This window comes from Scomber japonicus, chromosome 2, assembly GCF_027409825.1.
Source record: "Scomber japonicus isolate fScoJap1 chromosome 2, fScoJap1.pri, whole genome shotgun sequence".
Lineage (NCBI taxonomy): Eukaryota > Metazoa > Chordata > Actinopteri > Scombriformes > Scombridae > Scomber > Scomber japonicus.
The window spans coordinates 30,071,992-30,088,668 of record NC_070579.1 but is presented as its reverse complement, the minus strand read 5'-3'; the positions used below and the strand labels follow the sequence as shown (position 1 = coordinate 30,088,668).

The 16,677-nt window shown below is 39.3% G+C and overlaps 1 protein-coding gene across 1 annotated transcript; it reads left to right on the top strand.

Moving 5' to 3' along the window:
• Positions 1–621: 621 nt before the first annotated feature.
• Positions 622–10,922, top strand: LOC128375231 (stromal membrane-associated protein 1-like). The gene is made up of 10 exons (XM_053335528.1): positions 622–875; positions 2,570–2,703; positions 4,119–4,204; positions 4,318–4,393; positions 4,555–4,617; positions 4,726–4,801; positions 6,416–6,546; positions 6,931–7,138; positions 9,186–9,523; positions 10,236–10,922. Exons 1-10 carry the CDS (start codon positions 758–760, stop codon positions 10,368–10,370), a joined length of 1,365 nt encoding a protein of 454 aa, XP_053191503.1. The 5' UTR covers positions 622–757; the 3' UTR covers positions 10,371–10,922.
• Positions 10,923–16,677: the final 5,755 nt, after the last annotated feature.

Genomic DNA, 16,677 nt, shown 5'->3' with positions numbered 1-16,677 from the left:
CAATAAGAGATGGTATACAAACTTTTAGTGTAGATCTTGTAAGTAGGACTAAAAAAAATGTACCATCGTTTCAGTGTCTTTCTTGAGTTTCTGCAGATAATGGTTAGTGGGATAAAACCTGTGAGGCATTTTTAGAGGATATCTCTGACTTTATTAGTCAACAAAATCTAAGGTGGCAATAACCAACACCTTCTCAACAAACGTGGACTGATATGATAAAGCAGAAGGTGTGCTTATGATGTCTTCATGAAAAAGTTGACAGATTGACTTACTTTTATTCTTAATTTGTAATGGGGCCTATAGGTTGTAATAAAACAATAAAAATGTAATTTAACAATCATAAATAAATAATAGTCAGACATCTTGTAAAGCTTACAGTGGTTTAAGCCTTTTTGTCTGTACAGTTGTAAGCAAATGAATAGATAGATATGGTTTGGTACATCGACTGTATAAAAGAAAGGTTTGGTAGATATGATCAGCAATAAATCGTGACACAGTTAAAAATGAACTCAAAAGCAGAAGGACGCGTTCTGACGTCGTGTGACGTAATAACGTGTCGTCCAATCCGGTGCGGCCGCCGCGTCAGCGCTACAATCCCTGTGGGCGGAGAAGGGATTCCGGTTCCGGGTGTTTTCAGATCCCACTCGGAGGCGCTCGCTCCTCTGATTATGATCTTTTATCAGAAACTTCTTTCGATTGTCGACTGATTAAAGTACAATTCTTTTTTTATTAAGTAAGTCCAGCTTAAGCCGTGAACATGACGACCCGCTCGGAGAGAGAGAAGGCCCAGAAACTCAACGAGCAGCACCAGGCCATCCTGTCCAAAATGCTCAGGGAGGAAGACAACAAGTACTGCGCCGACTGCGAGGCGAAAGGTACAACACTCACACAGACGGATATTTCTCTCTTTTATTAACCACACGAAGTTCACAGTTTCACTCACAATCCGTTGTGTTTATGTAGCATCTGCGTTGGCTAAGCTAAGCTAGCTCGCTGGGGTGTCAGCTGACATCTCTTCCCTTTAAGCTAAACTAAGTGGCTAACTAGCAAGCTAACTTCTCTAAATCTACATTAAGCTCTACCTCTCTGGTACACTTTAACCGCTGAGTGCGTGAAGACAATGTATCGTAGGCGTGGCTTGTCGACTAACCAGGAAATAAACATGAATAAACAATATATTTCGCCCATATGGATGTATTTCTCTATCACTCTCTCTTCTCGGTGTCTTTTGATACACTACAATAGAAACGCTTTACTTGAACAGTCATTTTGGTCTCAACAAAAATACACTGAACCGACCCATTAGACTGCTGGACGTCGTAACATATGATATCAACACTGACGCCTTAAAAAGTCAATAATGGAGACATTGAGGCAACAGGAGACATTCAACTAAAAATCCCATTGCAAACTGTGATATTAACATTAGATGCTTTATAATAATAAAACCTGAATGTTATAAAAATTGGTGTGAACTTGGCCTTAGTCTAGAGTGAATTGTGGTATTATATAATATAATACTAGATTCACATCGCTTTATGGTCACTGCACATGCCACGAAAATGTATTTTCCCTGGTATTTCTTGTCTGTCTCTCTCCACTGCCTACTTGTTCCATTAGGGGAAAAACATATTAAGAATAATACATTCTACATAGTTTTACAACCAATACTGGTTGCATTTTACATCATTGAAACCCATTGTATAGTTAACATAGCAGCACACTAATGGTGCCAACTCTACATATATGCATTAACAGTACGACCAAATTCCAGCTCAAATATGAAGCACAAGCACTGTTTTTTACATAGTAGACACCCAGTAATGTTACATGATATAAGGAATGGCAACACTAGTGATCAGTATTGATTGAGTTTAAGTGTATTCATTGAAAGGTGATCTAATTTCAGTTCCTTTTTGAGAAATGAACGTTGGAAGTTATGTATAATTTGGATGAATGTGTGTGCTGAATAGTGTAGAGTATTGTGGTTAGAGGAATAAACGTCTGTAGACTTTCATACGAAACAGGATCGATGGCAGATGAATCACCAGCTAATATGGACACATTGCACTTTGCAAAAGTTGCCTCCAGCTTGCTCCCTGCTGCATTCCAGCCAAGTATGAGATGCATGTAATGATACGCTGTATTAAACAACTCCCAAATCTGCATCACATCAGATTAATCACGACTTATGATACCAACAATGAGAAAAAAGTATTGACGTTTGCAGTTTTTTGAAACCAGCACTGTCTAGGCCTAGTCATTTCCTTTTCAGTCATTCGATCCCAATCATAACCACAGCTTCATGCACATGGATATCACCAGTAAAACAAACACCGGTTGAACTGTAACACCTCCAGCTCAGCTGCATGTAGTTTTGTTTTTGGGTTTTTTTTTACATGTGTTTAGAGACGTGCGGCAAACTGGCTTTCACTTTCATGTGAGCTCATTAGTAAGGAACGGAAAGCCTGTTCTTGGCACTTTTAAGTCATTACAAGATGGTGCATGTTTGTTTTTTCTTCAGACATCTCTTCATTTTTCAAATCACAATGCTTTTTTTCTTTATCAGGCCCAAGATGGGCATCCTGGAATCTGGGAGTTTTTATCTGCATCCGGTGTGCTGGCATCCACAGGAACCTGGGTGTACACATATCCAGGGTCAAATCAGTCAACCTGGACCAATGGACCTCAGATCAAATCCAGGTACAGTTTTCTAGCTGATATACCTAGGTTCATTTGCTGAAAATGACTCCTCATTTCCTGCCTTTTATCACCTCAGTCCTTAAGTCTACCGCCATTCTTTTCCTCTTAATCCCATACAGCTGTGACAATTTCTTAAATTTCCGTTCCCCCTTTTTTAAAGGACACTCCCAATAATTTAGCACTGCATCTCAATATAGTTGATAAACTGGGGAGAGATGGATGAAAACCAGAACAGTTCAATTCTGTGCAGCAGAGGCTGAGCTATCCTAACTTTTAATCCCTAATATAGGTCAAGCTTCCAAATTGTTACATTTACAATTCCCATAATGCAACTTGACCGGGTATTTCAGTATGCTGCATTCATATATCATTACATAGTCCCATGGAAGTTACCATAATGACCAGTTTTCAACTTGCAAATTACTGCTCACTTGAACATCTGAGTCATAATTACAACCAGAAACATTTTTTTGAAACCTCCAATATATCTGACTTGGCTTTGTAATATTTAAGTACTGGAAAAGTTTGACAAACATTGATGTCACACATCAGCCCTAGTTTGGCAGCCAACGTAGTTAACACAAAATGTATGGATGTTCTGCTTTATTGTTAAAGATCCTTTCCAGACATGTTTAAGGCTTTTATAAATACTCTGCTTTGAGTATGGTACCACTGATATGTTTTTTGCAGTTAAATTATGTATTATATATTCTTAAATTTACATCTAGTTCTTCTCCTTCCTTGGAATCTATGAATATGCAAATAGTGTTTGTTTCAAAGGTTTAGCGTCTACGCACACGATGTCTCTGACTTTTCAGGTTTCCAAATTATACTTGTCAAAAGTGCTAATTTGACTACAGTTGGCTTTCAGCTAGTTGTTATGTCACAAAATCCTCCTTGTAGACCCACCCCTTAAAATCAGCTTTTCAGTGATCACAGAGACATTTCCACTTTCCACTTCTAGTGTCAAAATCTGCATACACATCATAGTTCACAGTGAAGCTCAAACATCCAACTGAAATAACACTAAGCACACACTTGTAAGAGGAGAGAGACTTAAGTGCATTGTATTTTAAAACCTCACATGACCAACTCAATGATCTCGTGTTGTCTCATAACATGAATGCTCCCAGCTCAAGCAGTCTTTCCCATATTTAACCCCCCTACTCCATGTGATGTGATTCTTGGTACACGCCCATCTGTCACATACTACACACCCCCAGATTGTATCACAGCCTCAAGCTCTCAAATCCAAACCAAGATAACCTCATCAATCACATCATTGGAGTTATTTTCTCATACACAAAAAAGCTGCACTCACACCACAGACACATTATACCCCTGTTTATACAATCATCATAGTTATATGAACCGTTTCTGTCTTGTGTTTACCCCTTTGTGTTTCTTTTTCTCAGAGTATACAGGACATGGGTAACACCAATGCCAGGCAGCTTTATGAGGCCAACCTTCCAGAAAACTTCAGAAGACCTCAAACAGACCAGTATCCTTCACTATAAGCACACACAGTCAATTCAAACTGTGCCATACTGTGTATATACAGTCATTCATTTTTGACCTGCTTGTTGCCTTTTTCACCCTTAACTCTGATCTCAGAGCAGTGGAATTCTTCATCAGGGATAAATATGAGAAGAAGAAATACTACAGCAAGAATGTGACCAATGGAAGTAGTGTATGTTTCTCTTCATTCTCGGTTAATATATACCTACTGTTCGCTTTGAGGGTTTTTCAGTGGATAAGTGTACACACCTTGAATGTAAACTGGTTTCAGCCGGTATACATTTTTCTGTGTACTCAAGCCTCCTGTTCACTGTTTGTTTTTTTTGTTCTCAGCCAAAAGATAGTAAGAAAGAGAGGGAGCCAGACAGAGGGAGCAAGGTGTCATCCTACACCAAGGTAAGTGTCACATATACATTCCTTCATTAATAGAGCTGTGTAAACATGCTCCTCAGCCTTGTTTTTCCACCCTGTGTCCTCATTACTACTACTTCACTTCTTTTAAAGAGTGAAGAGTCGAAGCCAGTACCCAAAATCAGCCCAGCTAAGACTTCAGAACCCTCTGTGAACCTACTAGGCCTTGGTGAGTACGAAATAGCAAAAATATCAAAAACAAAATGCCTTAAAAATCTGCTGACTAGAGCTGAGATATTGATTATGGAATCCAGCTGAATAAGGTTTCATTACCATTTCTGAAAATCTAATAAATAGGATGAAAATGATTGAGCCGATTGATATGAGTTTGTGTGGTCTTCAGATGTTGTTGATTAAACTTAAGATATTTCACACTGTTATTTTATACTCATATTGCATTATTAGGAGCCACAGTATATAATCATTTTATTGTATATATAATGGGTGCAGGTTTCCATTTGACCTCTGGCCTGGTGTAGCATGTTTGAGCTCTGTCATGTTATGTACCCTCACAGCAGGAGCTAACTGTGGTCGACTGACATGTTGTGATCCTGCCTGTCTCCTTTCTCAGCTGAGTTGTGTCGTCACTGTAAACTGATTGGCTCAGCGCGTATAGATCAAACATCAGCTCGGAGAAGAACTGTCACCTTTCAACAGCTTTCTGCTCATCTTGTAGCATCCGTGTAACAAAGGAGGCTCTATGCCTGTTTACTCCTGTTGCTTTCAGCTAACAGGCAGCAGCATGCAGCTGTAAGAAAGTCTGTTCTTCTTTTAAGTTCCTGTTAAAAGGAAAGTATAAAATTCCCCCTGCTGCTTTACAGACTTTGTGAACCGCTACAAAGCTTTTTTTTTTTTTTAGGCAGCTTGAGGAAGCGCTCTCGCTGTTGACTCACCATGGTGGAGGGACTGACTTGTTACTTCTGGTTTTATTTTAATGGTTGACTCTACACGAAAAAGGTTTTGGACATTTTGGGAGGCTCAGTACAAAGGACAAACAATAAAAGTAATATGCAATGAAGATACACCATGTAAAGAGGCAACACCTGATCGCGTTTACACAGGCATCCCAAACATGTGAAGAAATGGGAAATCACTTTAAGGCCATATTGCCCACCTCTAGAGAGATCATTTTGGTTTTAAAGGCGAGGTTTGTTACTGGATCACTTGCAGTAGTTATTTCTGTGTATGAATAACGGTTGTTTGTGTCTTTATGTATAGACAATTGTGCTCTTGTTAGTATTCAAACATTTGGGTAGAACTCCACCTGATAATCTGTCCATTTGCTAGAATACAGGTCCATCTATTTATTTAATGAGATAGATCAGACAGTGATTGGATATTGATACTTTGTTACTGCACAACAACGTTTTCATTTACAGTTTAAAAAGATCACCAATTGGCTTAGAGGGGAATTGGCATGTTTACTGTTGTGTTTGCTCTGTGGTCAGTGAGCCAATATGGATAAGATGATTCCTTTTTATTATATTACTATATTAACAGTTATTCTCACTGTGTGGGCAGGTTTGCAGCAGTGGAGGTGAATTGCAGAATAAATATTTTCACTTTAGCAAATATAAGATCTGTTTGTTTTACATTTTCCACAGCATTTAAATGATGTACGAAAATTATTTGAGATGTTCTCAATGAAATGGAGGGAACCTCATGCTGGTAAACAACCAGCTAGATATTCTGAATCCTGTTAAAAGTCTCTCAGTGTTGTTTCTCTAATTACATAAGCTTCTTTTCAACCTGTAAAACCAGTTTGTTCACCTTTCTGTCTCAGACGCACCGGCAGCTGCATCAACTAACAATGGTAGCACGAGCACAAGCCAGAACAACAATGACCTGGACATATTCGGCCCCATGGTATCCAACCCCCTCCCCGCGTCCACATCAGCAGCTCAGTTTTCTCAGGTAAAACCGAGCAAGAAATCTCCTTTTCTCAGCAGAATATTGCTTATCAAAGCTTGACAGTAATGGTTGACTAGTTTAAAAAGCTGAAATTAAGTGTGCTGTAAAAAAAGAAGAAAAGAAAAAAGACTTACGATCAGCATCAACAGCCCATAAGACAGGCAGTGAAATCAAATGAAAGAGAACCAGAAACATCATCAATTTGCCTCTGTCCTAAATTCACTCACTGCTCCTCACTGCTCCAGTATCAATCAAATTGCCAGTCCAAAATGTAATATGCTATGGCTTCTCTATCAATCATTTCACTATTTATTCTGCCTAAAAATGAGTCAGCTATCTCTTCATCAGTGTGTCCTCTAAATCTCTGGGTCATTTTCTTCCTTCCAGGTGAGCTCCAGTAATGTGGCCAGCACCCCAACACAAGCTCCAGCAGCAGGAGCAGGAGCCAGCTCAGGGTCAGGACAGGGAGACCTCGACTTGTTCAGTGACAGCAGTAGCACCACTAAGACAGAGGACAGTGCTAAGAAGCCGCTGTCCAAGGACTCCATCCTGTCCCTGTATGGAACTAACAGCATGTCCCAGCAGGCTCCTGCTGGTAAGGGTCCTAATGTTTATCCTGTTATTATGATGTAATAAGTTTGTGTTACTTGTCTCTGTGGCGTCAGAAATATTGCTGTTTTTCTACAAACCTCCTTTTTTCATTTAACCCTCAGGGTCCTGCGAGGACATCAGTCGCTTTAGTTAATTAATTGCATTAATTCACTATGGCTAGAAAGCAGAGACTCTTGTGGATTCAATGAGCCACATTGTATTTATGTGCGATGAATGATGGTAGCCCTCATAGTAGCCATTTCATTGTAGTGAAACCATTTTTTGAAACTTGATTTCATTGTATGACCTGTTATGACCTCTAAGATCCTCACAACCTCATGAAACTTTACAACCACAAGCTAGAGACCTCAGGCATTCAGAGGATGTATGGTTTTCCAAGGCATATTGATAATAAGGGATATCTTGTGCTCACCATCCAATCGCTTAAAACTGCAATTCTTACAGAAATCTTTAAATATCAAAAGTCTTGGATACCAAATCACAGGTCTTTGTGTCTTTAATGTGGTATTTTGGAGGGATTTTTTACTATTTTTTCATTTCTCAAGTGGTCAAAAATGATTTAATTTTGCACCATATCTATTTAACAAATGTTACCAACCCTAGAATTGCTGCAACAACTTATGAGACATAACTGAGCATGGGAATGTCCTTCATAATGTGCTAAACCCTTATACACTGTAAACATTAACAATTTCAATAGGCATCTTACCAAAACACGATGTTTATCACAGATTTATGAATAGAAAAAATTGACAATCTTCATGTTCCCAGCTTTCAGATGATGTACACAACTTTAATGTGGCATGTACACATGAACTTCTGTCTCCCCCTAAAGATCCCCTGTCTCTCCCTAAGAAAAAAAACTAGATCTCCGTTTGGTCCCTAAGGGTTAACGAAAGAAGCTTAAAGGCACTCTATGCAGGATTTGTTGGTTGCTGTTTGTAAACACAGCAATCGAAGTTGGCCTCCTCCTCCACAGTTCAACAACACCAGATACAGAGTGGTTATCTTCTACAACACAAATAAAACACGCCCACAATGCCGCAGAACCATGCGTCTCTGCTGTGCGTGTGTGTAACCTGATTGCTATACTATGAGTCATGACCTCACACCCTGCATGCTGTTATAGGCTGGGGGCTACACAACCACTGCCCAAAGGTTGATGTCCAGAAATGTTGCTAACACAGCAAATTAATAAGCAAATACAAGTAGAGGGTAGAGTCTGCAGATACCACCACACAGCTCTAGTGGTTAATAAGTGATGATTAAGAGGAATTATTATTTTTTTCAATCAAAAGCAACAAAAATAAATACCAACAAGAAACGCATAAATCACACTACAGGGAAAAGAAGAAAAACTGTGCATATGTAGACATCAAGAAAATAATCCGACAACATTAATTAAATGTGACTTCAGTTTCTCTTTAATACTTTCTGAAGATAAGCTCTTGATAACGTGTACTTTGGCACTCCACATCTATACACCACCCTATCTGAATGAGCACTGGCCATGTGTTGCTTTGTAAAAAAGGAAGGACAACTGATCTCAGGCCTACACATTTTGGTCTAACAAAAAAGTATTGAGGTTTGATAGCTAACCTTATTGCTCTGTGCTTAAATACTCCATATCTATGGTTGTCAGACACACCCAAAGCCCAGCTGTCTGCTTATTCTCAGATAAAACCTCTCCTAGTCTATCTGTTACCACATTTTTGGCAACAGAGGTCTTATTTCTTTAGTTCTGGCAGCCATTCTGTCGACTAGAGTAACATTTGACTCACCACGTAGATGCTAAGATGTGGGGATGTGTTGACATCAGTAGACTGAATACACAAGGAGCAAGTGGATGCTTGCCTCTGTTTCTCAACACAGTCCCCACAGCTGTCTTAATGTCTAATCCTGATTCACTTACAGGCTCTTTAAAAGCATACAACAAAGTATGAACTTGTTTTGGAAATTCCCCAGCATTAAAATATTAGATTATGAATCACGTGTAAGTTTAACATTCTTCCTTCTGTCTCCTCACACAGCTGGCATGTTCATGGGCCCCTCTCAGATGCAGTTTCCTGTCCAGGCCCCTGCTAGTTACCAGGCTTTCCCTGGCATGGGCACGGCCATGCCGCCTACAACTGTCATGGGTGCCATGATGGCTCAGAGCGGGGCGGCCATGATGGGGCCCAATCCGGGTATGATGGTTGGGATGACAATGCCTAACGGCTTCATGGGGAATGCGCCCGCTGCCGGTGTAATGGGCATGGCCCCCAGAATGATGGGACCACAGGGCGGTGCAATGCCTGCTGGCATGGTGCCGGCTCAGGGCATGTATGCCATCCAGCCCGGGCAGCAAGCTCAGTGGAACATGGGTCAGGTATGAGGATCAGATTAACATATGTAGATTATAGCACTTGCTTATTTAACAAGGGACTTCACACTAAATCTTGTTCTTCTGCAGTAATACCTCTATTTAAGAAACACTGTCAACATGTGACCCCTCATCACAGGGTTGTTGGGTTAGTAGCAGTGTTTGTCATTCTTAGATTGTTGCATCTGAAGGATTTTCAGAGGCCCGAGAGTATCTGATATACTTCAAGAAAAACACACATCACCTGCCATTTTCCACTTATGACCACACCCGGCTTTGATAGTGTATTGTGAAGATCTACTGTGCAGGGTGTGGACAGAGCTTGCAGCAACCACAAGATGGCAGCTCAAGCAGGATTTTTAAACTGGGTTGATTTACTTTTTAGATCAGTATAGTTGATATGTAATATGCAATATTTGATCCTGACCATTAGAGGGCAGAAATGAGACACTTCAGAGAAATTAATTTTGTACGTAAACGTAGCAGTGGTGCAGAAAGGGGACAACTTTGATAGAAAATTTTTAAAAACATACTTTTACCTCTTTTATTGAGAAGAGGTAAAAATAGCATCCAACATGTAGATGATGTTTATAAGTTAATATATAGTTTATAGGAGTTTTAGGATGGGGGTAGAGGCCAGAAGTAAACTATTTTGGGTTTTTGTCCATGACTTATTCCTGATTATTAGTGTTAATACTGATCTCTCTGATGCCTCCAGGTGAACCAGCAGATGTCAGGGTTGGCTCTGAACGGTGCAGGTGGTCAGATGGCCTTCGGTCAGCCTCCCTCAGCTATGGGTGGTTGGGCTGCCTCTGGATCTGGCCAGACTCTGAGCACACAGCTATGGAAGTGAGCCTTCAAGGGTGTCGATGGCCAGGCAGAGTAAGAGTCAAAGTTGCAGAAAGTGCAAAATATATCTTGTGCTTCTCTGCATCTAGCTATGAACTGACGTCCATTTCCACCATGGACCAGCCTTCAGAATATGAAAAATTGTATCTCTTTTTTCCCCCCTTCTCCCTTTCTCTGTCTCTCTTTCTCTCTATTGTGTGAGTGAATTGGGAGTCATACAGGATTACAGCCTGGCAGTTTCTGCCTGTCGTATGGTTTTTGATCATAACTTTTATTTTCCTTTTTTGGAAAAAAAAAACGACAAGGAAATAACAGTCCTAACAAAAATGATATCGACATATCAGAAAAGCTGCAGGACCAGTTACACAAGCTTTTATTGTATCACTGTATCATTATAAGATTATAGAACATTTAAATGAATAGTATTTAACGGGAGAAGATATGACTATTAAGTCTGTCAGTACTGCTCCCCAAATGTACAGCGCTGTATAACCTTCTTTTAAAGTACTTGTGGTTCCCCTATAAAATTAAAATGATAATAAAGGATTTGCTTTGATGTGTCTTCTGTGATTCAAGTGTTTTAAAATAGAGGAAAAATGTGAGGTTTTGTGATACAATTGAATGGCTTTAATTAATCTATCTGAATCAAGATGTTGAATAGGGATGAATGATTTTGAGAAGATGTCTAATTGCGATTATTTTGACTGATATTGCAATTCTGATACGGCTTGTGATATTAAAGGGAATGATCGTTTTTACAGCATTATTCTCATTTTCTTTGAAGAACAGTGAAATGATAATGGTGTGATTTTTAACCGGTATCTATAGCAAACAAAGTGTTTTTCCTAAGTCTGTAGAATATGATGTGTAGGGCAGAACATCTCTGCACCACAATATTTAATTTAAAATTCAGTTTTGACACAAATTTCACCAGTATTGTGCCCGCTGTGATTTGAAAATAGCAGTAGGCCATATTGCAATTTCGATAAAATTTCAATTAATTGTTCAGTTCTAATGTTGCATTTTATCAACACTCACTCTCATGTGGAACTGAGGGGCTAAAGAGGTTTTTGTTTTTTGGCTTAATTGGATGTGAAATGATTCTTATTCTTTGTTGCAATACAGACATCAGAGCAATTGAAGAAAGTTGTCCAAACCACTGTGGAAGCAGGTGTTATGGTCATGGGAGGACACACATGTAGGGATACTTCCACTTTCATGTTGTATCTGCTTAACATTGAATTCACTGAACCTACAGTAAGTAGTAGTAGCAGCAAATATTGTGTATTGGTAGGCCTAGTTTGATAATGGATCAATAATCAAGAGAGGTATAAGGGCTTTTACTCTTGATTGATCGCATAAACAGAAAAATAAACTGAATAACAAAACAGCCCTACTAAAAATTTGATTATAATTTCAGAACAAAAATGATTGGTAAATGAATAAGGTGTGCAGATACAAAATCACTCTACATTTGCGTTTGACATGCTAAACTAACCAAACATTCAAAACAAAACGATCAAAATGTGCCATTGCCTCATTTAAAATCCCAACAGCTTCCGTTGTAACATTTCTTTTCAGTCTTTTAAAGATTGAGATGGTACAGGATTGATGTTTTTTTCACAGTGCAACCATTGTTTAAATGCTGAAGATAATTGATCTCTGCTTCTGTCCAGCAGGTGGCAGCATTGCCATGTTAGAAAACAGCTGCAGGTCAGAAGCGCTTCATAGCTTGAACATGGTCATTCAGGGCTGAACTTTATGTAACAGAAAGGGCATGTCCTAAAAAGGCCCTCAGGCGTTTTGCTCTGCAGTGTTTCACATTTATCTGCTGAGAGAGAACAGAATGAACGAGATCAAACGTTAGGATCAACTGATTTAAGAGCTTGTTCTTTTTGTGCCCTTTTGTTGAGCCGTCTCACATCATCATTGCTCTTGTTAGCTGTGTTAAACTGAGGTTGAGTGTGATAGACCTCTGTAAAGCAGCATCTACATATAACCAGTGTGCAAGATGCGGTCATAATTCAGTCTTTACACCGACAATCTCGAGTATCCATGGTGGGTTTAGTCTTTTCTGGTATGAACGAAAGGTTCTCAAATACATTTTTAAAATGTAGCAGTCCCTAAACTATCATCACAAATATTTTCTTGATGTTTTCCTCGAACTGAAACATTTACAAAGTTGATATGAATTTCGTAAATGTTTGAGAAACTGCTGATTTATGATGCAAGCAGGATTCATTTTGGCAAGTGCCTGTACATATCGAGCTAATTTCAGGCATGATTAATGGCTGTGTGGTTTTGGCTGTCACTAGGTGCAACATATTTTTCTCTGGGTTTGAAAATAACTGAACAGTCTAAATGTAATGTTATTGAAACCAGTCTCCTGAAGACAAAGTGGCATGCTCCTTCTGAAGAGTACAGGAAACAGCACTTGATGTCAGTATTGCATTCACTTTTAAAAGAAAAGGGAGTTGCTGGTTTGTGGCCAAAATGACCCTCTATCAGTCACAATGTGCTGTATCACTGTGCAGTGTAATCATATTTGTGTCTTAATGGATTTAATTTGTAGTTTCCATGATTGAATTACTTAAGTTTGAGAATTGCACTTAAGACTGTGCCATTTTTCCCTTCCTAACATTTTAAGGTGCTACCTAAAGTACAAGTTTATTAACACTCAAGAAGCCTTTTTTATAGCTGATGAATGAATGCACTTTTGTTGAATTGCCTTTGGGGCACATTCACACAAACCTACAGAATTTGGAAAATCAGAGTAATAATAGGTGTTTACAGTCAGTAGCAGTTTTGTAAGGAAAAAGTGCCTCACTCCGCCACTAAGTGGTTTTGATCTTTAGTTCTTTCCCTCCATACTCAGTTTTGTGTCCGTTAATAGAGATTTCAACAGTACATCTTAGTTTGGGTTTCTCCTCCCAGCTGGGGTATGTTCCAGTAGACAACCAAGCAGCTCATGAAAGCCTTGAAATTCATCCTATATAGGTTATAAGCTGACTCTTTCACAATATGCAATGTATAGAATGCTGCTAAGCTGCTAAGTACTGTAAGCCCTGCTGACATATGTCTGTCATGGTCTTCATTATAGATTGTACGTTGGGTGTGGTTCTTCAAACCAGCCCTGCCTGTTAAACTTAAACGTTTGAGGGGTGTATCATCAACAGTGATGGTACTTTCCTGGTCAGGATGGACTGATGGTGACTGTTCTTGCTTGCACAGTTGGATCAAACTCACACCCATGCAAATGGATGAAAAATCACATCTATTTCATGCTTGGCAGGGCCTGAAAGCCCCTGAAGAGTATTTGGTTGTGTTCCACTGTCTACCTCTCAACTGCTCCTACGCCTCGATGCAGCTCAGGCACAGTTTGAAAACTTTCACAGCGAGGTCTGATGCCATGCAGTGTCTGAGACTGAGAGCTTTAGCAAAGAGGTTAGGCATTCCTCTCAGCTTGTGTGTCAAACCTAACACTGATCCAGAATAGTGTCCGCCAACCGAGTGAAGAATGTTCCTTCTCTCCCCCAACCCTTTAATGGACTTTTTGACCCTGAGACAAAAAAACATTCCCCCTGATACCGACGTCACCTTTCAGTTTAACTGCTGTGGACGTGACTAATACTTATCTAAACATTTCACTGATATGAAAGTTTAAAAGCTTAATGTGATTTGGGAAAATTCTCTGATGAAGTACAGCAGGCTTAGATTCAAGGGAGTTTTTCTGGTTTAATTTTTTATCCTTCAATTCAAACAATCAGTACTTTAAATTGGATTAATACTGTAAAGAGTTTTTGGGAATAACAATTATTTGCTTTCCTGCTGAGAGTTAGATGAGAAGATTCAGACTTCCACTGTCATTTGTATGCTAAATAAAACCCCACAACTAGCAACCAATTAGCTTAGCTTAGCATTCAAACACTGAAAACATGTTTTTTTAAAAAGAGTCTGGCTCTGTTCACTATTTAACACATTATTTCTCACTGAAGAGAGGGATAAAACAGCCCCAGTTTCTTTGTGCAAAGCTAAGCTAACCGGTTTCTGGCGGTAGCTTCATATTTGTCGTACAGTGTTGGCAACAAAGAATATGTAATTCTGAAGCTTGCTGCACTACATAGCCTACAGTAAACACATTTTTAAAGCCACAAACTGGTGGTTTAGCTGTAGGACAAGGAAGGGTAGCACATTGTGGGAAGGTTTGACAATCTCAAGACAGAAAGCATCAAAGTATCCTAACAACAATTCTGGCTTTCATGGTTTCGCCATGAGCTTGTAATTAATTGAATTGAACTCTTTTAATATGCCAAGTATTTCATGGCATCAAATGAGTAACATCTTCTTTTCTTTTCTCCCATGAGCTCACTCTCTGCTAGCCTCAGGCCAGTCTTGCATGGCAGACAGCCATGACAGGAAGAAAATACTGTTGACAACAGAGCTTCCAATCATATTCCTTGTGAAGCCACGCGCAGATAGTTTGCCTGATCATGCAAATAATAACCTAATTACTACCCAGCTTCATCTTTCTTGCTTGACTGTTCTCATCTCTTTATTTGGCCTATTAAATATGTCACTAGCCAAATCTTACTCATGTGCAATGACAGTTTATTAATTTCTGATTACAGTTGATATGCAAGGGTGAGGCTCCAACACCAAATGAAGCAAATCCTCCAACTAGTCCCACATCAAAATATATGGGCATTGTGGTGGTTTAGCAGTCTCTCATAAAACTGACTGTAAATTTGACCTCCTTCATGTCTGTCCCATAATGAAAATAGGTGTCCTGGTGTATCTAAAATCCACCATTGTATGCATGTTGAACTGCAACCTCTCTGGTAGTTGTCTTTGTTGCAAACTAAACACCTACTTACCTACTACCTCTGAATTAGGATGATTGAAAGGGGATAACGCCTCCTCTGTAGCTTTGCAGAACAATGGCTACCATTCGAGTTTGGCGAGTAATTAAAGGAACTGTTTGCAGAGAGTTAAATTTAAAGATTTGTACCACTGCAACATGCTAAACATGAAGCTATCCCAGTGGACAAGTAGCTTATGATAAATCCAATTTATTTGTATAGAAAAAGAGGCATAAGGTTAGGTTTCACAAGGAGGGGATTGGACTGTTTCCATTTATTAGCCTAGTCCTCACAGTGAAATTGACAACTAGCAGACCTAAAGCAACAGTAAGGTACTCCAATCAACACTGACATGCTTTGCTTGCTGTAATCATTCCTCCTGTTCATGCCAGCCATTGAAGGATCTCTTCATAATGCACTTTCAATGTAAGTGACAAAATCCACAGCCCTCTTTCCATGCAAGAGTTTATTAAAAGTGTATTGAAAGGTAACCTAAAGCTTAGTCTAATACATGTAATTCACTTTACAGTATTTGTACTGCCAAATTCGCTCTTTTTGTCACTACACTTCCACTGCAGCTCATGAAGTAAGCACTGTCCATGAAGACGGTGGAAGATGTCCACTTTATTTGACTTACTGAAATGGCTGAAGTCTCGTATTATCTTCAGAAAAAAAAACATTTACATATATTTTTTTTTAAAAATGAGTACTGGATTTTGTCCCCCATCACTTACTTTTTAAGCACGTGGAGATCTTCTCATGTTCAGTATGAACAAGAAGGATGGTTCCAGCTAAAAAACAAACACACAAAAAACATTTCATTTGGGCCCCTGGCTATTTAAAAAAAATATGTACTTGAAAATTGTGAATTTATTCTTTAATGTATATTTTGGAAGGCCTTTTAACATTTGCACCATATCTCCTGCAGAAAAACTATGAAACTGATGAAGAGAAAGTGATGACGGAATGAAGAAATGAGTCATGGATCAAGACTTTGTTAAGACCCACCATTCAAGGGCTTATTATAGCCGGCATTGCTCCTTGTTCACCTTTTATAGGTCAGTGATGTTGTAGCCACATATTTTAACACTGGTTTGAGAGAAATATTATGGTGCTGGAAGGGCTTTGTCATAAACTATCATTATAACAGTGTTGAGGAAATGCTTATGTGCAACCAAATGGGACCTAATATGGGTGAGTCAAGCTTCTCACAGGGGGTTGGATTTGGCAATTTGATCCTCTATATAATCCTTGTCTCATCCAATACTAACATTACACCATCATTTGAGAATTATGAACTCTTTACAGGATTTCACTATAATTCAGCTGCTCTTACTTCTGGACTGTGTGCAAGGGCTCAAACACTCCTCTCTCTCCCTCTCTGCTCCTCTCTGTCTGCCAGTTCAACTCAACAGGCTTTACTGGCATGAACTCTGATAAGCTGCCAAAGCA

Excerpts from the sequence above, each read along its gene's own strand:
- LOC128375231 (XM_053335528.1), top strand. The coding sequence starts at position 758 with ATGACGACCCGCTCGGAGAGAGAGAAGGCCCAGAAACTCAACGAGCAG. Across the intron at positions 2,704-4,118 it reads GGACCTCAGATCAAATCCAG|AGTATACAGGACATGGGTAA; the intron begins GTACAGTTTTCT and ends TCTTTTTCTCAG. Across the intron at positions 4,394-4,554 it reads ATGTGACCAATGGAAGTAGT|CCAAAAGATAGTAAGAAAGA; the intron begins GTATGTTTCTCT and ends TTTTGTTCTCAG.